Genomic DNA, 22,467 nt, shown 5'->3' on the forward strand with positions numbered 1-22,467 from the left:
AGAAACCTCCTTTCACTTTCCAGCCTAAATTTAGTCATGGCCAGGTTATAACGGTTTGCTCGTATCACTTTTGTCTTGCAGTTTAAGTGGTTTAAACTTTCCTGTCCCTCAACGTATCTCCAAGACACAGCACGCTGCTCACAGCGTTTCTATGGCACAGCTAACAAGCAGGACACGAACGCAGCAAATCTCAAACGCTGAACACACCAAACAAGCAAAGCCGGGAGAAAATCCCACTGAACCCCGGCTAAGGGGGAGGATGGGGAACATTTTGGTCTCCTTTTTTTCCCACTTGTTCCAACACCAGCCTTTTCCCAGGCTTCGTTCTGGAAATGCCACCTTGTTTTGGGCGCGCGTGGCATGGCGCAGCACCTGCAGCCGAGCTCCCGGCCTGCCCGTGCTAACCATCAGCACCCGCAGGGGCCGTGCAGAGCCCGCCTGTCAGTCACAGTCAGTCTGTCTGTCAAGCGGTTAAGTCTGTCAGTCAGACTCGCGGTCCATCCGGCTGCCAGTCAGCCTACCCATCTGTCAGTCTGCCTGCCAGCAGGTCAGTCCAACCGTGCGTCAGGCGAACCGTGCTGTCACTCAGAGCACCTATCAGTCCGTCCACCTGCCGCTCTGCTACGTCTGCCGGCCGGCCGACCAGTCAGTCTACCTGTCGGCCCGTCACAGCGTGCCTGTCAATCCGCCTGACAGCCCAACGGTCCCTAGGTCAGCCAGGCCGTCCGTCCGTCGCGCCGGTGCCCGCCCGCCGGGCAGTCCGCCTGCCGGCCCGGCCCGGCCCGCCCAGCACGGGGCGCTGCGGGACGCTGCTCCGGCTCGGCCCGACGCTCCCGCCCCGCGGCGGCGGCGGCGGCGGGCGGGGAGCGCGCGTGGCGGCGCCGCGCTCGGCCTGATTTACGGCTCTGCTGAAAACGGCTCCCCCGCGGCGGCGGCAGCGCAACAAGTCGGTGAGTGCGGCCCCGCCGGCGGCGGGCGGGGGCGGGGGCGGGGGCGGCGGCGGCGCTTGCGGGGCCCGGCGGCGGCGGGCGGAGCGCCCCGCCCCGCCCGCTTGCGGCCTGGGGCTGGCGGCGGGGCCGGGGCCGGGGCTGCGCGGGGCGGCCGGGGCCGCCGCCCCGGACACTTTCCCCCCAGCCCCGGCGCGAAGTTTGCCCAAGTGGCGGCGCGGTGGCCGCGGCGGCGGCAACTCGGGAAGGCGATGCAGCGGGAGGCGGCGGGGCAGAGCGGGGGCCCCTGGCCGCGGTCGCCGCCGGAGCGCGCCGGCGCGCGCCTGCCCTTCCGCTGCCCGCGCTGCGGCGGCGGCCGGTTCCGCAGCCTGTCCGCGCTGAGGGCGCACCTGGAGCACGGCCACGGCTACGGCTACGAGGAGAGGAGCCTCCTGAGCAAAAGCAGCCTCTTCGCCTGCCCCCTCGAGGATGCCGCGCTGGCCTCCCCGTCGCAGCCCTCCGCCCCGGGCAGCCTGGGGAGCGCCGGCAGCGCGGGGCAGCAGAAGCCGCCCTACGGCAGTTTTTGCGATGCGCCGTGCGAGAGCGCAAAGAGCCGGCGGCCGCTGGAGCTGGAAGCCGAGAGGCCCGTGTCTTTCATCGCCAACTACGTGTCGCCCGACTCTCCCGGCGAGCACGTTTCCAAACCCGGCATCCCAACCGCTGACTCCAAAGCCTCTTTCGAGGCGCACGTCAGAGAAAAATTTAACAGGATGGTGGAGGCCGTGGACAAAACGATAGAGAAGAGAATCGACAAGCTTACCAAAGAGCTGGCCCAGAAAACCGCCGAGCTGCTGGAAGTGCGGGCAGCTTTTGTGCAGCTGTCGCAGAAGAAGCAGGAGGTGCAGCGGCGAGAGCAGGCCCTGAGCAGGCAGGTGGACGTGGCGGTGGAGATGATCGCAGCCCTGAAGCAGCGCCTCACCGAGTCCGAGGAGGAGCTCCACAGGAAAGAGGAGTAAGTGGAGAGGCGAGAGCTGGGGGTTTCGCGTGGGGCGAAGGAGCACGTGCCTCCCCAGCACGTGCACGAACAAAGGGGCGGGTTCCCTTGCTTGTTGGGCAGGAAAGGGCCTGGCATTCACCAGCTTTTGGTAACTTTGTCTAGAGTTGTAGCCCATGTGAGCACGTCTCCTGAAAGGTACGGGACAGCTCCGCTGAGCAGATGGGTTCATGCTTGAAAGTGGTGCCTCTGTCGTGGTGACTAACTCTCACATCCTATAATGCCTGGGTTATGACCCTAGTTTCATGGGGACAGAAACGAGTCTAAGCTATCACCGGCATATAATCTGATTTAAACTGACATCTCTAATGCGCTATATTTTTAAGAAGAGATGGATAGATGAGTACTGGAGCAATTAGGTAGCAATACAGAATAGCACCTTTTTCCTGAAGTCATCCCACCGAGATCAGTGGGGTTGCCTGTGGAGAGAGATGGTCTCCTGTACAGCAGCAAGGCTGTGTTGGAAGATGATGCTCAAGAGGCCATAGCCTCTTGAAGGCAAACAACCAAGCAGGTGTTTTAGATGGACACACAACTATGAAACTGGAATGACTTCTATGGGAACAGGAAGCAGATGCCAGAGGCGTTTTGACAAGCCTAATTCTTCTAAAAACATGTTCATGATGCATCCATTAAAAATGTAGTGATGTCTGATATATTATTTATGCATGAACTACTTAGTTTATTCAGTATTTGCTGAAACCTTTTCAGGCTTTTTGGAGCAGCACAACTTATTTTAGAGGAATGCAAATTTGGAGCTTGATAAGGGAGTGCTTCTGAACCAATTCATCAGCTTACAAAGGAAAGATGAGGAATGCTAGTTGCCATGACGCTGATCTTAGAAGACATAAGGAAGGTGGTGTAGGAGTTCAGTGTAGGAAGTTTGGAGGGTTTTCATTCTTTCTTCCTGTGACTTCAGGACTAGAAAGAGAAGGTGATGATGGCTCCTGGGGCAGTACTGTTGATTCTCCAGAAGAGAGGACAGCAAAAGTGATGGGGTTTGAGTCTCTGGGATAAACATCTTCCTTGAAGGGATATTCAGCCGAACCTCTGATTTTCTGAAATACCAGGTGAACCTCATAGAAGAGAAGATTTAAGGACTAAAAGCTAAAGGTAATAGTGAAACTGAGACAGGGATTTGAAAGAATGGTGGAGGGAAGCTGTGAAGATAACTTACCGTTTGAATACACTTACGGCAAAATTCCCACCTAACTTTAGGTATCAAAGATGACAGCTTCTAGCCAAACTCCCATTTGGGCTCTTTCACAGTGTGATTCATCCTACTTGTTCTAGAAACATATCTCTGAGTGGGAGGAATTGCTCTGTGGAGGTCCTTCCTCCCTCTGGAGGCTCAAGAGGGACCTCCGGTAAGCACCTGTTTGGGGCTAGATGCTGAACTTCAGATATCTGAAATGAAGTGGCATGAAATTTTACCCCAACTAAACCCACAGTTCTAGAGGACAGACTATGATGCAAGGTTTGCAATCCGCAGAAAAAAATGACTATCAGGGTAAAGCAGAAACCATTCAGTGGAGCAAAAATAAAGTTGTAAAAACTTCTGCTGTGCTTTGGAGTGAAGAGGAGAGTCATGGACTAGCAAGGAAGACGAGAAAGGGCGGGGGGAAACCTGAGTTGCCTAGGTAGAAAGAATGAATATGATATATGGGGGGGAGGGGCAAAAGATTGATTTGTGAAAAGAAAGAAGCAGCAAAGGTGGAGATTTTTAACACTAGTAGGAAAGGCACAAGGAAGAGGCCATGTGTCCCATTAGGGGACTGCTCAATAACAGCTGTGGCAAGAATAGAAGGTGCGATCCTGAGGCTGGAAGAGGCTTAGAGGGAACAAGGAATGGGAGAGGAAGAGCTTTTCAGATCTGAACCTCTGACAATGCCTTGGACGTTTACCTTTGTGCCACTGGTCAGGAAGTTAATAGGAAGCGAATATGCTGTGGTAGAGAGGAAAAGAAAGGATGTTCATGACCTTTACCAACACTGTAGCTTGTCTGGTTTTCTCATGGGCTCTTGGTAAATTCTGAGACCTGTCTCCATATTCATTCTCTTCTGTTTGTTCAAAAACTTACTCATCTTATGCGCTGAAAGGATTTTCTCCTTCAAAAGGAGGACCTCAGCTCTGGCTTTGATTTCTGGAAGAAGTCCAGGTGATTAGAAAGCCAAACAAGACTACTTAATGGAAATTGCAGAGGCAGGAGTTCCCACTGCAGATTGTGAAAAGTCAAAGGCACTCCTTAGGGACTCGCTTTGATACTTGCTGACCTTCAGAAATAAAATGCTTTCATCAATTTTTTGGATTTTTTTCCCCATAAGGAGTCTTGTAAATATGGATAACTGTTCCCAAAAGTAGCACTAATATTGAGCTACTGTAGCTGAAAATTCCTTCTCCTTTCCTTTTTTTGTAGAAGGAAAAAGAAAACACCTTTCTCCGTAGAGCTTCCTTAGAAAAAAAAGAATGATAAAGACATGTAAAGGAAAGCATGGTCTCTGAATGGTTCCCTTTGGTCTCTGAATGGTTGTCTCTACTGTCAGATGTTCTGGTGCAATAGAGTGCATGTGAAAAGAAAAAAGGAGTTATAATCAGTATGCATTTTTAGATATCAGTCTGAGGTATGCCTACCTCAGATCAGTCTGAGATTAAAAAAAAAAAAAAAAAAAGTCTATCCAAAAAGGAAAAATATGCTATTCCAAATCTGATACAAGGTTACAAAAACTCTTCTTTGGAGACTCTTCTACAGGAAAAAGTTGATAACTCTTACGGGGATGTCATCCTTTCAAGTAACCCTTGAAAAACAATGTTCTGATAAAGAAGTTACAGATGCCTATACCAGACCCATATCTGAATACTCTGTATATCCAACTACTCCGCGAGTACCTTGTACGGAAAAACAATCACTATCACATCAAATGACTCCTTAATATTGGATGTATTAATTCAGTATATTTTCATCTGTGTGAAACGTGCCTAGATAAGCCAGGGACCTCTGTGAGATGTTAGGCTAGACCTGCTCGTACATTTAAGAATAAAAGAGTTAACCAGATGTGGAAGATGAAAGAGGATGTATCTAGTGATGGTTTTGTGGTGAAACCCAGAGATCTGACTTATAAATTGGCTGTGAAAGAGACAATTGTTGGAATTTCTTACACTTCTTGTGAAGTGTATGAGAAGATGAAGACAGAAGATAACAGTATGATTCCACTTTGGATAATAGTTCTGATTTTTTGGATCTGATTGTGAAGTCAAATAGGAAAGCTAAGGGAAAGGCAAGATATGTGCTAGCAAGAATAACTTGGATGGGAAGCCCCAAGAGGGAGATCTAAATTCCTACAAGGAGCGATATGAATTCTTTAAACATCTCCATCTTCTTGTTCTAGAAACACAGTTCTTTTACGCCTTGTATCTTTTCTTTCTGCCCAGCCTAGTGAAGGCAGATATCGCACTTCTGTCACTAGCACTCATCAACAGAGATGGTACATGCGAGGTCACTGTGTCTTGACGGAATTTCGCTTCTTCTCTGCTCCACCTGTTAAATCTGTGTGTCCTGAACCTCCGCTTGCATCAAGCATCTGGGATATAGAGAGACTGTGATGCTTCAAGTGGCTGCATTGTCAGAAGCTGATTTCTCTGATGTGCTCTTCAAAGCAAGCAACAAGTCTGTAGGCTTCAGAACTCTGTAGGGAGTAAATCCTTCTGAAAGTTGAAATTAGTTAGTGCTTTGATTTACGTTATCACTGCTAATCAAAGCACTATTTGGTTTCACTGTTAACCTCTCATTCGGCTGAGACGGAGGAGCATTGGTTTAAGATGCCAGCAGCCCGCTGCCCATACAGAATCTGTTGGGTTAGTAGGGTTGTTTCTTTACAAGTGTCAGTTGATCTTTTTCTTTGTTTTAAGTAAAAGCTATAGCAGTCCAACAGAGATAGTGCTAGAGCAAAGGTATCTTTTTAGTTATATTTTCTTCCTCTTCCCTTACAAAAAGTGCCATACTAATATACACAGCTGCACATGCTTTTATACTGGTGTGGTGCCCTCTTGGGGATCAGGTGTGGTGAGGGGGGAGAAAGATAACAGCACCACACTAATGATACAAACTCATAGTTAAAGTAGTACGATTCTGAGCACAGAAAAGTCTTATAGCAAGCATTGTTGCATCACTTATTCTCCTCGTATTAGGAAAGTCCAAAGCTTGGGGGAGAGGGCGACGCACCAAAACCAGAATGTTCTGCAGATGCAAGCACAGCTACCACGGACAGGTCCCATTTCACTGACCTGTCCCAGTTTGGCCCAGGGTAGTTCGGATGAGTGATGGCTACAGGGTCAAGCCTTGAGTACAGCTGCTGAGCAAAAGGATGATTAAGTAGAAAACATGCCCTGAAAAGGAATATTCAGTGTTTCATGAACGAGTGCAACTCATTGAGTACTGTGATCTTAAAGATATCTCGGAAGCCTGCACAAAGCAGGGAAGTTTGTGTTGAATAAGATACCAAAAAAGCCTTTGGAACTTAAAAACAGCTATGAAATCAACTCCTAGAGGACACCTAGAGACTTGCTTCTAGAAATTATGTTTAAAAAAAAAAAATCAAAGAGGTAGAACTTGGTGGGTTTTTTTTGTTTTTCCCCCCCAATAAGTCTGAACAGGATAAGCATTTGAAGTAAAGGACACAGTGTCCTTAAATCTTAGCATGAGATGTATCTTCAAAACAAAGATTTGGGCCTTAGTAATCTATCATGTTCAAGGACAACAGAAACTGTAATCATTCTTTCTTCACATGAATTTGAATTTCTGTTGGGAACTTCTTTTTTACTGAGAAAACAAAGCAGATATTTTTGAGGTACATTTGTCTGGTTAGTCTTATCTCACTGTAGCATTAATTAGAATGACTTCTACTTCTGTCCTGCATATTGCATCTGTACACCCGTACCACTCGTTTCCAGGGCATGCTAAGACAACTAGTGATTTTTAAAATTTACAGTCCTCCACAGGAAGTTACATTCAGTGGTGACTTTTACGCTATTTCACCTTGTCCCCTAATACAGGGTGAGAACATGCGTGTAGTCAGTTGTCCTATCTCTAACAGTAATTTCTTTAAGCAGTTTAATACATTTGCTCGAGACTGTCTGGTTGTGCCTGTGCTCTGGCATAGCCTGGAATATAAGATCTATTTCAGAAGAGCTGCTGTAGTGAGTAGCCATTTTTGCCAGTGGCTTCACCAGGAAACTTGCAATTAATGAAACTAATTGTACAAATAACAGCTTGACAAAGGGATTGAGAGTTTCATAATCTGGCTTTTAGAGATCACTGCAACTTGTGCTTTCTTTAAAATACTCATTTCAAATGTACAACAAAACAGTTTAGATTTTGCTCTAAGTAGAATATAACCACAGATACACGTCGTGCTTCCATCCTCAGTTTCAGAGGCTCCTGCTCCCTCTTCCCCATCTCCTTTCATCTTCCCACCTGAAAGATTACTTCCCCCTCAGTTGCACTGATTCAAGTGTAGCATGACTACCCCATAAAATGAGTCTGCAAAATAAACTATTTTAACCTTCCCACTGCCAACCCAGTAACTTCATGGCTCAGATCTACTGCACAACCCACAAACAACTGAATGGGAGCAACTGATAGGACAATAATTTTTTTGAGAGGAGGAGGTGTGAACCTCTTAAATCAAATGTGCTGATAATGGGGTAGGAATGTGAAACCACAAGCTAATGAATAACAGATAAGAGCCTTCAGGCAACACCACCAATGGGATGACAGATAAGGTCAGCAGCCTTAATGAATGTACATATTTAAAATATTTTCACAATTAAATGAAAACTAGCTGTAATATGAACTTTTCAGTCCTCAGGTAAAATAATACAAATATTTGTTTTTCTATTAATTTTATACAGAGTTACTCAAAGTGTAATTCTCTAAAAGGATTAGATACTTGGATGCCAAGTCTGCATAGAGAGCTTCATGCTTGTCTCCACCTACAGAGCAGTTGCAGGTGTTAAAGTTGCTGTAAATAGTCCTGGGACCAGCATTATGTATCTGTAGGAGGGTTCAGTCACAACGGGTGAAATCATTAGCCCTTCTTATCAACTAAAGGAGCTGGAGCTGTCCCAAACTGTGTACCTACTCTGAGTATTGCACACTTACCAGCTGACAACCATACAAATACTAAGGATAACAGCAGGGTCCACATGCCAGCAACTGCTTAGGTACACAAGAACTGCAGCTCACTAGTCTTGCAAGGACCAGCATGTAATCTAGTAGTAAAGACAGCACTAGGTGAGATTCATTCTTCTGCCTATGGTTTATGACTCTATTTACCATGTCTCATGTTGTTTTATGAAGGTTTCGGGAAAAGTTTCAAGGCAGACTTATCTGCCGTTTTTCCTCAAGAGTAACTCAGCTCTAGTTAGAATGCAAAATGCCAAGCTAGTTAGCTGTAGCTGAGTATAACAAGTTAACTCCCTCAGCGAGTCAGATGCAAGTAAAAGCTTTGGCAGCAAGTCCTTCTTGCCCACAGCAGGTTCTTCCCTCTGCTCTTTTTTTCGGTTCAGCACCTCTCAGTGGCCTGCTGCATTGCAACAAATTCCCCTCAGACGCCTCTGCCTCTGGGAAAAGCTCTTCTCCCCCAGCCTAGCAGCCTAGGCTCCTCCTGCTCCTGTCGGGCCTCTCCCAGGTCGCATGTTCCTTGTCAGCTTTGTCGTTGCCTCTCGCTTGCCTTGCTTGACTCCAGAAGCTGCTGCCTGTCACGTGTGACTCTCTGCTCCCTGGGAGTGAGCAGTGCTCCCTCCTTCCAAAACATTGTGGCTGATGGAGGTTGCAGCACCCAAGAGAAAACTAACTAACCTTTCTCCCTGCTGCCCAGTCACAACCCTTCAAAATATTATGCAATACAAAATATATTAGTATATGTTTGTATAGTAAGCTACAAGTAAACAACATGAAACCACTCTGCTATCCTCTGCAGAAGTTACAGAGATCTGAGCTGCGCTGAGTTTAATTTATTCTGCTCTGAAAGTTTAGTAGCAGGATCCAGAGCTTACAGTGAAAAGGGGCAGGAGGCTGCAGGTGGAAGGAGCGGACGAGAAAGAAGACCAAACAGAGGAGCCAGGGGAAAGCAGGAAAGAGATGATGTTGAGAACAGATAGTTCAAGGGGAGCTAAGGACACTACATCACATTTTCGTAAAACAGCAGCAGTGCTCCAGATGTGGGCTAGTCAGCACAGGATAGCCAGCCGCTCACTAGAAACAACAGTGCTGCAGGTCTGAGCCATGCTCTAACAAATGAGTCCTGTTTCAGGGGAGCGCTGCTGACAAGACTGGTCTGCAAAGATACTGAGCCCAGCAGGTCCATGCTGGTGCGCTCTGTTTTATTTGTCTGCCAAGTGGGCCCCACAATATTCGTGGACCCAGCTTGCCCCTGACTTATTTAGGAACAGCATCTGACCTGCTGGGAGCCTCCAATTTTTCCACTAAGCATAAGAGCAGGTGAAAAATCAGATCACATAACGTTTCCAAAAACAATTGCAGAGACCAGGAGAAATGAGGTGAAAGTAAAATCAAGAATGTAAACAGAAAATCATCACAGTTATTAAAAACAGATATTAAAAATAGAATTGAAGTGAGAGGGTAACCAGTATGGCTAAGAAAAAGCCTGTGCAAAGACAATAAAGGCAATTAAACAGTTAAATAATGGCTGTAGAGAACCTAAATGAGTTCTATGAACCATTTCCCTATTATTCATGATGGGAGGAGGGTACAAATTCTTCTAGGAATTTTCTTCAGGTAATTAAGGCAGAGCAGTGGCACAGAGTACGGTCCCTGAGGAAGAGGCGTTGGAACAAGTAGAGAGACTTATTAGCAGTCACTCCTCAGGGCTTGATGTTGTTCTTCTGAAAGATGTCAATGAAGTGAAAACAAAGAAAGTAGCTGAACTAGCAGAAGTGCTGCTTAACAGGACAAGGCCTATGACTGAGACCTAGCACGTGGGTATTCTGGTTTGTGTCTTCTTAAGGGAATTTACAGAGCAGTTGTATCACTTCGGAACAAAGGAAAATTTTTAGATAAAACAGTTATTAAAGACAGATTCATAGGATGTATAGAGGCATCCAAGCAAACGGAGAAAAATGATGGAAATACTACCACTGCTGCTAATAACAGTTCCTTTAAATAATGGCATGTAGGATGCCAAGTATTTTGAATAGTCCAGAAAGCAAGGGAAATACTAGAGAATTTATTTATTCATTGAGACTATATTTCTGTCGTCCTCCTGGTAGTGATCTAAGCCTTCCAGAAAAAATAGTGCTTTCCCCTCTTCCCCTTGTGGCTCAGCTCACTAAACAGACATTTGCAGGCAAGAAAAATTTGTGGGTGATCTATTCATGCCATGGAGCAGGAGATTAATGAATGCTTTTTAATTACCTTTGCTGACACAATTACAAATATTAGTATTTTTGAAATTAGCCATCCTTTTAAAAACAGATGCCAGCTAGCTGACAGATATACCCTCCTGCTGCAGTGAAAGGCACATGCTGTCCGTGTGCCCCAGGAAGGTGTCCTCGCAATGTCCCAGGTCAGCTGGCTCCCTGATCTGCCCTACTTTCTCCGCGGGAAGGTCAGCGGTCTGGCAGACCACGTGCAGTTCTCTTTCCTTCCCCACAGGAGGGATTTACAGCCGTCCGGCTAAGTTTCCGTCTTTCTGAGCTTCCTGTCGGAAGAGGAGGAGCCCATGGTTGAACACCAGGGGCTTCAAGTTGCTCCTGCACTAAAATAAATCCAGAGTGGCTTCATGAAATCGAAGGAGTTACAGTGCTCTAAGTGAGGTGAGAATAAAGCCCTAAAACCGAGTTTAGGTTGGCTTCTTCCTAAGCATTTTCAGTGGCTCTTTATTACCATGTTACCCTGGGCAAGCTAATAATCACAGAAACTATATAGAGCCTTAAAATCGGAATGAATTAGTTGAGTTTAACAAAGTTCTTCTTACCTCTCTGTTAAGCCAGGTTTTATGGGTAAATTAATGTGAAATAATCACAATGGCTTCGAATGTCCTCAACTAAACGCTACGTGCTTGTTTTTACCTCATTTCTACCTCTGGGTTAGCCTTGTAAACAGCCCTTTGCTGTGCTCTGGTATGGTTTGGGGCAGGCAGACACAGCTTGAGTTCTTGATGGCAAATTTCCGTAGCTAGCTGTTTCTGCCTAACTCTTCGTAGGACAAAACCAGTTTACTGTTGAAAATAATTATCTGCGACTCCACTGAGTTAAAACCATCTTTGATGAAATGCGAAGAAACTTTGGATTTCTTATAAACAAGCTAAGCTCCAAAAGGCTATTTGTGCTACCATGTTTTCAGAGTTTCTGCTTATAATGCTTTTTTTTCCTCAGGCTATGTATTTCTACTGAACAATCACGTCCTCCTTGATTTGGCAAGCATTGGATCCCCCCACTCCCACACCCTTAGTTTTGAACAAAGCAAAAATTAACATGGTTTAATTGGCAGAGCAAGAACTACTTATCCAAGCAATTATTAACTGGGGAAATCCTACACATCCAGATTTGCCATTTTTCATAGTATGTGCCTCATTCTGTAACCACACTTCTCCTGCCTGAAACAGGAGGTCCAAAGGGTCTCTCATTTACCACTGATAGTATGCAAGGCATTTCAAAATGATCTATCTCTCCATATGCAGCTGGGACCTTTGACAGTCAGCGGTGCAATTTGTTGCTTCCAGTGGCATTAGCAGACAAGAAATATTTGTAAGCTCCTGACCTAAAACCCTGTCTTCCCCTACACATATTGTTCGTTCTGTGAGTTGTAGATTACCTCTTAATCTCCCATTCTCCCACTAGCTCCAGATCACAACACTGCACTTTGAAGTACTTGCAGGATTGCAGCTAAAGTGGAGTTTAATGGCCACAGTAGCTCTTTTAACTTAGGAACCACCACAGTAGTTACGTTGAACTACCATTGTTAGACTATGAGAAAATGGGAAAAGGAATTTGGGGTTTCATCCACTTCCCGTCATGTTTCAAGACTGATAGTCACATGTGTAAGTAAGAAAAGGAGAAGGTGGCTCTGTTTTCAAATAGATCGCTATAGTGCTGTCTCCAGCACACATCCTCATTAATGATAATGACATGCCTATCCTGTGGTCTGTGGACCACCAGGGCTTCAAGGACTATTTCTAAGAAATCTAAAAAATGTGATAAAACTTCCCCAAATCCACTGCCAATAAGCTTAAATTCAGCATTCAGGGTTCCAGTTTTTCCATAGGTGTCCATAGAAAGGTTGAAGTCTCTTACTAGAGGGGAAAGACAGCAATTAGCCACCATAGCATATCACCACGAAAAACAGGGTAAGCATTAGGTGAGGTGTTTCCAGTAGCGATAAAGAACAGTCCACCTGTTGTACAAGACACTGGTGAAACCTCATCTGTAAATCTAGGGATCATTTTAGTTACCTATTTTGACCACAGCATCAAAGAAAGGCAGGTGAGACCGGCAGCCTATTTTAGAAGAAGTTAAAACACCTCATTTATTTAGACATGCCAAACAAGGGTTCTCTGTAATTATGTAAGGGACCAAATGTCAAGGAGGGAAGGCGACACAGGGAGAGAAACAAATGGCATAGACTAAGCAGATAAATCCAGCCTGCAACAAACAAACAACTGTCGCTCGTGCTACTGTGGAGGCTGATGGGTGTATGAAAGGGATCATATGAAATTGTGGCCTGCAGTGGCAGGATTTGGATTTCAACTTGGACTTGAAGACCTAGCAAGGCCCTAAGTAATTTTCTGACAGCGGTGAGACCAGGGCCTTTCCCATTATTTAAACGTCGCTTCTTTGCAATATTTTTGTCTTGCAGAGAAGTAGTTACTTTCAACCACTTCCTTGAAGAAGCAGCAGAAAAAGAAGTCCGGGGAAAAGCCAGGCTCCAGCACTTCATTGAGAACCTATTGCAGCGAGTGGACCTGGCAGAAAGGCAGCTAGAGTATTACCAAAATCAGCAGACTGTGTGCAACCACAATGACGTCAGCGAACATGTGGTAAGCCAGCAAAGTCCTCTCGTTAATTGTTTCCCACCACTGGAGGGAAAGTACTTGAATCTGAATGTGAGTAGGCCCAGTGGGACAGGCTAATTGCTCCTCCAGTCAGATTTGTATTTGTAAAATGTTTCTTTAGGCTTATGTTTTATTTATATTTTTAACTGCCACTTCACATATTTGTCATGCATCACACAGAGTGTGTGTTTAGTAATAAGTGAATTTCAAACAGTTTTGAGTGTCATTATAGAAACCTGAATAGTTCATATTCTCATACGAATTCTATTTGAAACTTAAAGCTCTAGTGTTCATTGTAATGGGCAGTGTGGAAAACAGTCTTCAGTTCTAGCCTGATGTAACCAAATCACAGGGTAATGAGCAAAGGCAGCAGGCAGATGAGAATTCGAACTTTGCACCCGTACACCTGAAGTAAGATACAGGTACATTGGCAACGTGTAGTCGTGTGGAAGAGGGTGTGGGAACAACATGTAGAACTCAGTTCATCCCGTCTTGACTCCAGACTTCATTTCCTTTTGAGCAAAGGAGCAGAGAGGAAAAGAGCAGAAATGGCCAAAGATGGGAGAAGGAAAATAGAGAATATTGAAATATTTGCCAGAATTTTTTCCTAGCTTTGGCTATGGCTGCTGGAAACACATTGCCTTTGGGTCACCAAGTTTCTATTGGCAGTTTTTTTGTAGATCCCTAAAAATTTTCAGCAGAAATGTGGATCCCTAAAGAGAATATGTAAGCCTGCTGGCAAATGGGCTGCCTTTCCCTAGTTATCTATTACAGGACTCCTAGAAGTAGTCCATGGATTTCCACAGGCCCACAGATTTGAAACCATTGCTGTCTAAACGTTGCTTTTTAAATAACATTATTTCTGTAGAAGCTCTCATTCTTACTACTTAAACTCAGTGTTTTCCCTACAAATGCATTACATTTATATGGCAAGTTTTATCCACGTAACTTCCAAAGAACATTTGAACTTAAAGGAATACTCCATACTGCCTCTACTAAGTAATTCCTCTTCCTTGGAGGTGAAGTGAAAGGCATTTGATCATGCACAGCACTAAAAAGCTATTTAATGGTAGAAGGTTCCTATAGCAACTTGGAAGATGAAGACTTTTAGGCAAGAACTGAGTAAACGTAGATGAGTCGAAATTTAGTATAGGTTCCCATCTCAAACAGTGTCTGTGAGAACAGTGAGGAGGACTATAAAGATGGGCCTCTATTAAATCTTCTTCCATACTCTTGATGTGTTTACTGGGATCCTTGGCTCAGCAAGGTCTCTTGCTAACTTTTGAGGCAGCTGCCCTGCTTTCTGAGTGACTTAAGCATTCCTCTGAGGTCATCTATCCAAATATTGACCAGCCTGACCTTGGCAAGGTAATCAGAGAAAAGCACACAATGGCTCCAGACTCCCATTCACGACAGATGACAAGCAAAGTTGGGTTGGGCAAAGGTACCAGGAACAGAGAGGACGTTTACTAGGAAATAATCACTTTCAAATGCCAGATCTGACATGCTCAGCTTGGTAACTTCACTAAATGATATTCAAAGTCTCAATCTAATTCTCAGCTACATAACGCTGATTGGGGATCAACAGAAGGAAGGTTGGGCGCTCCCCAACACATTTAGACGAAGCTGGTGTTAAATGCCTCCTTCCCTGACCTTGACTAACAGAGGGACTAGACAAAATTGCTCCTAAACTGTGAAGCATCCTGTCTTAATAAATGGAGTCACGCAAAGTTGCGCTGGCCGCAAGGCTGTGTCCCTAGCCAGTGTCGGGATTTGGAGCGAGAGCGAGGGAAGAGAGTTCTCATCCTCCATCGCTGCGTGCCGCTGCAGGCAGAGCCAAGCATTCAGAGCTGGAGTTTCTTAGCAGCTTGTGTAAAAGGAATGTATGACTGCCAAATGTAAGGTTCTGAGATAAAATTAATTTAATATAGTTTATTGAGGCACTATCCCTTATTAATGATCTTAAACATAATAATTACTTCTCATTGTATCTACACTGTTTAATCTAATGTGAAGGATCTTTGTTCAGCCCACACTTCTTCAGCAATTTACTCTGATTATAGTTACAATAAAAATAATGGGAAAAATCCAGTTACTAGCAATTTACATATTATGAGTTTAAAACCAGATGTAATAAGTTAGGGGAATAATAATCAGTGAAAAGTTTTTTTTTAAGTTTTTCTTATTAATATTCTCCTAGTAGTAACAGCAGGTGAGAATGGAAATGTGAATCTGAAGATGGCATATATCTAGACTATTTTAACGCAAACAATTTCATCCCCATGCTTTAATTACTTGATAATTTAATATTAATATTAATAACATGTTTCTATTTTCTTTGCAGTTTACAGACATTTCATTACATAAGAAACCCAGATGCCTGTATGTATGTCTTTTCTTTTTTCTCATATTTAAAGATACTAAGTTAACATGATGCTTGCATTTCTGCTTTTGCTGTCTCAACCTGATCCTAAGGCCAGAATCAGGGTGGGTCTTGGATGAGGTTCTATACCAGCGTGTGATCTATATTTATTTGATGTAGTAGAGGAAACCAGATTTCTGCTGCATTAAAAATGAAATGTATTTTTTAAAGAAAAAAAAGGATACTTTTGTGTAAAATAGAGAACTCCTTCCTATGTAACCGTAAGAGCCTTTTGCAAAGCTGCAGTAATGGAATCTCCTCAGTAAATGCAGGCCAAGTTTCAAGTGAAAATATTTTGAACATTCTGTAGGTAGGAGAGAGACAGTTGTCATTTCCTGACTGACAGTAGCACGGTCAGCTTAAAAATCACATGCAAGCAAACAAGTGTCCTGACTTAAGTTTGGCATTAACAACATCTCAGGTTACTCGAGCAGCTGCTTTTTGAGCAGCAGAACTAAAAAGGCTGGTTTCCTGTGTATCCATCCGTGTCTTTGCCAGCGGCTGGTTTGGAGGCTGCTTGGCCGAGCACATTGTCTCTCACTGGGGACACTAGTTTGGGTCTTTCTCCCTCAGCTTCCAATTCCCACAAAACTGGAACTTCTGTATCCCTGTCAGATGTGTTTGTGTTTTCCCCGTGGGTTCAAGAATTACTGGAAGACTGAGAAACTCCTGTGCAGATGGATGGACTGGAAAATAGACTAAAAACACAACTTAGAGTCTACTGGGGGCTTGTTTGATTATTTTTTTTCCTTCTTCTTAGTCTTGGCAGGGAATATGATTATGGCGAAGTACACTTTTGCCATAAGCATGTGCTTGAATTAATAATTAACATCACAGGGTCACAGGGGTTTGAACTTGGTTTATTTTTTTCTGTTTTTTGTTTCTGTAGCTCTTATAGCATTTTATTTTTTCTGCTGATTTGAGATTCTGAGAAAACTTGCTGGTCCAAAATGTAGACTTTGAGTTGGGAGCCTATCTAGTTTTCAGGCATCTAGAACCCCTGATTTGTTTGGAAACAAAGAAAATAGAAATGAAATATAAGTAGTGAACTTAATGACTCAGCGACACAAATCTTTCCACTGACAAGCCATTGGTCTAAATATAGCACAGTTTGGTAAAATCCATAAATTGCTGACAACTAGTGAGAGTTCAGAGGCATATATAACATTATTTAGATGGTTTTGTTTAACTACTGCTGAAGTTCTCCTTTGAAAAGACACTGTCAGAACTAGTATTAAGTAGTATCCTTGGATCCAGACCCATCAGATGTAAGATAACCCGACCTGTCCTACCAAGCAGGGAGGGTAGAGGTGAGGAAGCCCGAAGGGGAAGAAAAGCTTTTATTTTGCTCTGCCGGTTCTGTGGATGAGGGGGAAATCTCAACATCTACTACACAAGCTGTTTTTAAAAGCTCAAAAACAGCTAAGTACATAAAACCATTAAACCAGATTTTAATGATATGTATCAGCTAAACAACTGGGAGGCGTTACTACCTGTCTAGAAAATTCTCTGTAATCTCAGTTTTTTTTTGTGGTTTGCTACACGTTCCATATCTTGCTATAGGCTGAGAGAAACAACTGATGCGCAGGAAGAAGATCCTTGCTTGCTGCCACCCTGCTGGGGGAACGTCCCTGTCCTGTTGTGTCCACCAGGCTTCTGACTGCTCACAGCGTTTGGGATCAGTGCCTCAACTCACAGTCCCTCTTGCTCCAAGCCACTGCCTTGCTCTCCAATTCCTTTTCTCCAGTTTCTCCCCACTGTCTCCAGGAAGAGCCCTACTGAGGGCATGACAGACCTTTACTGATGCTCACTAGGCATTTTTCAAAGGCACTGAGACTTGTCTGCACGTCGGTGCCTGAATCAATCTTAAATGCCAGCTCCCATTCTTAAGTCAAGAATTAGGTCTCTCAAAAGCCTGAGACAGTCTTGAAAACTACCTGATGTTCATAAAATGTAGTAAGAATAGGGTTGTTCTTACGTGCCTTCAGGCAGTCGGGTGCAATGAGTCGCGTTTTTATAGTCTTTTTCCATGGTGCTGCAGATTAAGTATATACTTGAATATAAATTTATACTCTTGCAGTCACTTTTATCAAGAAGCTGCCACTTCTAATGAAACGACAATGGCCACATTGCATTTCAATACCATATATCCTCAGGAAACCTGCATTTTTGTTAGCCTTGACCTTCTTTTCTCATATTATGAGTTAGGGACCGAAGTCCAACTTCTCCACCAAAACATTTAATTTAAATATAGTTTAGCTCTTTTAGGCAACCCCCTCTGATCATCTTAACTTTAATCTGTTCTGGTTTTAATAGCATCTTTCAATGTCACAGTGGAGTGACTAACATCACCTGTTGCAATAAAAACTGCATGTGCGTTGGGGATAAATTACACAATTTCTTCTCAATAGCAACATTTGAGAAAAACAGAGCACTACATGCCTCAACGACAAATAAGTAATAGACCTTAGCAAACTGTGGCTAAGAAGTGATTGTACTTCAGAGTGGTCAAAATCTGTACCTCTGCAGGTAATTTCTAAACCCTGGCAAGAGCCCAGGCCTGAGCCATGCCAGCATTGCACAGCACCTATCAACTCCAGCTTGGATCTGCACAGCTCTTTTCCCCAGAAACTTCTCCACAGTGAAGTCTGGTTGGCAAAGCTGCCAACAATTACAGAAGCTTTCACGACACCCTTCTGGTCTTTTAAAGAGCAGGTTTCAAGTTAGGCCACGTTTGGAGGAAAAGGATTACGGGAAGGGGGAACACATTTGGATGGTACTCTTCTTGCTATTTCTGACCCCAGTGGAAGGTCTTTGCTCAAATATATGAGGAGGAGAATGCTCAGAGCCAGGACAGTAGCAGGTTGTTTTAAAATAGGACGATATCGGTGGCTGTTGTTCTAAACGAGGAGCTCTCACATAATGGGAACAGCCTGTAGGATGGCACTGGGGAGACTAGAAAGTGCAGCTGCAGATCCTGAGGGGAGAGGGCTTGAGCTGCGTGCACTTAAAACAGCTGCAGCTTCTTTCCAAAGCTGGCTCTGTCAAGTGTGCACTACTGTTTAACTCCCAAGACAAGTAATACTACAGATACATGGTTTCCAGAAACAACGAGCTATGGAAAATAGCCTTATGGGAACTCTTAACAGATCAACTTGTACATCAGCACATCTGTTCTTCACTACAATCATGATAGCTGGGTATTCATGAGCTGGTGCCTTAGATTCACAGTGCTGCTATTTTATGCTGTAAAACATTTCAAGACGATGTTGAAAGGGAACTGTAAAGTTCTTATTTAGATAAACTGTGGAACTGCAGTTTCGACATAAAATTTCAGAGCAGAAGGCATGGTTCACAGCACCAGGTGCTGTGCTGTAACTCCACTTAAGTTCACCGATTTTAGCAGCTCTCATCAGGTACAAACCATTGCAGAGAATTCAGCTTAGTTTGGGCCTGAAGCTTTTATAGCCCCCTCCACACCAATTCCTGTACTCTCCTTTCCTCTTCTCATGTTTCAAATCAAGCCCTAAAGCAAAAGCTAAAGTTTCCTGGCCGAGTTTCCAGAGCTATTGGCCGACCAGTGAGTAGCATCAAGCACGGGGGCTTGGCAGTGCTGTAACAACCCAGGACAGCGCTGAGATCCCAACAAGGAGATCCCTCCCAAGAAGTCACCACCGTTGCAGCACCCACGTTCTAGTGCTGCTGATGCCGTGCTGTGTTTTAAAGACATAGGGATGTTCATTCTTTGCACAAGGTTGCTGTGAATATGTGTATCTTTAAAATTCCTTGAGCTCATCAAGCTAAGAGGATATAGACCTCAGCAAGGTGACAGCACTCCCCAATCATCAGAATCTTACCCTGAATGAAAGCAGAGAAGACCATGCATGGAGAAGGTCCACCAGTAACACATGTAGGGGTTCTTTTAGTGAAGGGTGCTTTTGAGTATTGAGAAACTTATTTTATCTTGCTATTCTCAGTTTTTACCTTTCAACCTGGTTCTATTAAAAAAAAAGGCTATTTCTGTCTTCAAAAATCTATGGGTTTGGGACATTTGGGGCATCTTTCACTCTTCAAGATAGAATAATAATTACTAATAATCATTATTATTAATTTCAGGAGCCGAGGAAGTCAACACACTTCATATAACATCCCTGACACAAAACCTCACTCCTTTCAAAAAGGAAGAATCTTGCTGAAAAAAGTAAAGGATGAAAAAAACAGCATGCAGCCAGTCAAATACTTCTATGAACCTGTTGATTGCCCAAGAGAACTGTGGAGACCACAAAAGAAAGGTGAACCAGTCTGCTCTGCCAGAAAGGTGAATGCAAAATCTAAGATGGGTAAAAAGGCCAAACCACTATAGGAATGGTTAATAATATATATAGTAACACAGGAGCTTGGCTTCAACAGAACAAATATTGTTTGAAGTTAATCATCCTATTTTTTCTTACCCATCTGGCCATGCCAAAACATATCAAATATAATATATAGAAATATATACAGTATGGAATATTTATATATAATTTAGAAATGCCGTTCCCACTTCGGGCACTAGAAGAGAAGTGACATTGTATTCATTGAGGTTTTTCTATCTATTTATTTATTTATAGAGCTTATTTTAAATGACTGCAGTTACCTTGCTGGGCAGTACTGTGGCTGTATGTTGTATTATTTTAGTGGCAGCATGTGGCTTGGTTACTTATTTTCAATCTGTGCTGTTGCTGAAGTTCAGAAGAATCCATTTAATCGGCACCCAACTATTCAGTCTTTGTGCTTTGGTAGGTATACGGTCAATGATTAACTGTCACATGTGCAAACATACTTAGATGCAAAAAGTCCACTTGAGTTGACTTGAAGGCTGTTTATAGCAATAGACTGCTACTCTGATTTTTCTGCTATAAGCCTAATTGGGCACATTTCGACACTTTCTTACGTGTATTAAACAGCTCGATCTTGCCAACAGCCACATTCTCTGTTAGTACAAGTTCAAGCTGCTTCGGTGTTTCAAGCACAGCTGTCACACTCCAGAAGCTCTATGTTTTTGCTGTCGGTACCAGCCTCTGGTGTCACTGAGCACTGAGAGCAGAACCTGGTACCTCAGCCCCCACCAGCACTTTGAAGCAGAGGAGTCATTTTTTTACCAAGCCGCAGCAGCAGGTTTTTAACAGCTGCAGAGCAGCAAGTGAAGGGGTAAAATAACATGTTCAACACCTGTATTTGCTTTAAGGCATGAGAGGCCTACATTGGCTACAATCATAACCTAAACTCATTGAATTTTTATCCCTATGAAGAATCCTTACAGGGTTGAGAGACCCTTGGACTTCAATAGAAACCCCAAGAGTAAGAGAGTTAAAGATTACAGGACAGGAATTTTTCGCTGGCGTGCATGTGTTTACATTGGTTTGTGCCAAGTAAAAGGATCCTCATTCATCAGAATGTTTATCAAGGTAATTTTTCTGTGCGTACTGTTTTTTGGTAACATGAATCCTCATGCCATGTTTACAAATATGAACATCCTGTTGATGTTACCGATGAGATTAGTTTTCTCAAGAAACAGAAAGAATAAGTGAAACAAGTCTGTGTAATTTATTTTTTAAATGCTCATAACAGATGTAAATTGTTTTTGTGGAAGGTGATTTTTACAGTATGTGTATAAAGATTTGTGAAAAATGTTTTTCACTTTTTATAATTATCACTGTAAGCAGCACTGAGTATTAAAAGACAGTGTATCACTATGATTACTGCTGCAATAAGCACCTGAGCTGCAATATTTTTAAAGCAGATGATGACCAATCAGTCGGCTAAGATCAGGTAATTACAAATGTCATATATTTGTCAATGTATCGAGCCCCCAGGAAGTAGCAGAGCGAAGAATGAAAGTACTATTCCTGACTTTTATTTTAAATAGTGTATATGGAACAATCGCATACGTATGCAAAGTTTCTCAACACTGTTTCAAGAGAAGGTCACAGTGTAAAGCCGATTCAGGTATGTAGGTTGTAATTACATTTTAATATTTGTTTAGCTATCTCACACGGCCACGTTCGGCCTTATGCTGGGCATTACGTGCTGGTGAAAAGGATTTGTTAATTGCGTTGCATGTTTTTTCATCAGATAGTCTTATGAGAACTTTCTTAGGCAAGCCACATACTGTAAACATTCTTCAATTTTTTCTGTTGTTTCCCTCATCTTTTTAAAAAAATGAAAAGTGACCCCTTTTGAAGATAATATTGATGATCTTTAGAAAGAAAGGAAGTAAAATACATTTATCTGTTCCATTATTCACTTGACACTGAAAGGATTCTTTTTTATTTTTGAATACCTGTCTGCTCTGTTAGTCACCAAAGTTAAGCGCAACTATTTCACGAATAAGATATTTATTTTGTTATTTATCATGTCAAAATGTTGACTGTAGGTTGTCCTTTTGGGGAGGAAGAGAAAAAGAGAATAAAAGATGTTGCATGTTCTTTAACTTTTCAGATCCTAAGCTACAGTTACTTGCTGAACAAATGCCAGGTTAGTTAATTACAAAGAAATTGGATTGTACTGTAAACCCCAGATAAACATTTTTAGAATATAAACATTCTAATAATAAAGATATATTTCTCAGTTACTGTGTTGATTAGCTCTGTGAAAATACAACACTTCTTACAAAAGCCTACCCAATGACAGAGAAGAAGAACAGCAGTACACAAGAAATCATAGCCCCACTAGGACTCGTGTTCATTCTTCAGATAAAATGGTGGTTTATACAAACTGCTCTGATAAAGTTGGGCCTTGATCTTTCAAAGTACTGCAATCTGAAACACAGCTACAGCGTCTTGCCCACATAGCTTGCACCTCACGCCCCCTTCCCCTCTCTTATCGTTATAACGCTTGAAAATAATTCCTAATCCCCCACGGCCAGATAATTTGCACAAATCAGAGGCAAAGGTGGTGAAAAAGAGTCAAGCAAAGAGAAGTTAAGGGCAGAGGAGCTATTGTAGAGCTCAAAGA

General features: G+C 43.4%; 1 protein-coding gene across 1 annotated transcript; it reads left to right on the plus strand.

Moving 5' to 3' along the window:
* The first annotated feature begins 1,105 nt into the window (after positions 1-1,105).
* Positions 1,106-22,084, plus strand: ZNF365 (zinc finger protein 365). The gene is made up of 4 exons (XM_009670398.2): positions 1,106-1,938; positions 12,854-13,034; positions 15,394-15,431; positions 19,588-22,084. Exons 1-4 carry the CDS (start codon positions 1,199-1,201, stop codon positions 19,832-19,834), a joined length of 1,206 nt encoding a protein of 401 aa, XP_009668693.2. The 5' UTR covers positions 1,106-1,198; the 3' UTR covers positions 19,835-22,084.
* The last annotated feature ends 383 nt before the right edge of the window (positions 22,085-22,467 follow it).

This window comes from Struthio camelus, chromosome 7, assembly GCF_040807025.1.
Source record: "Struthio camelus isolate bStrCam1 chromosome 7, bStrCam1.hap1, whole genome shotgun sequence".
In the NCBI taxonomy this organism is placed as follows: Eukaryota; Metazoa; Chordata; class Aves; order Struthioniformes; family Struthionidae; genus Struthio; species Struthio camelus.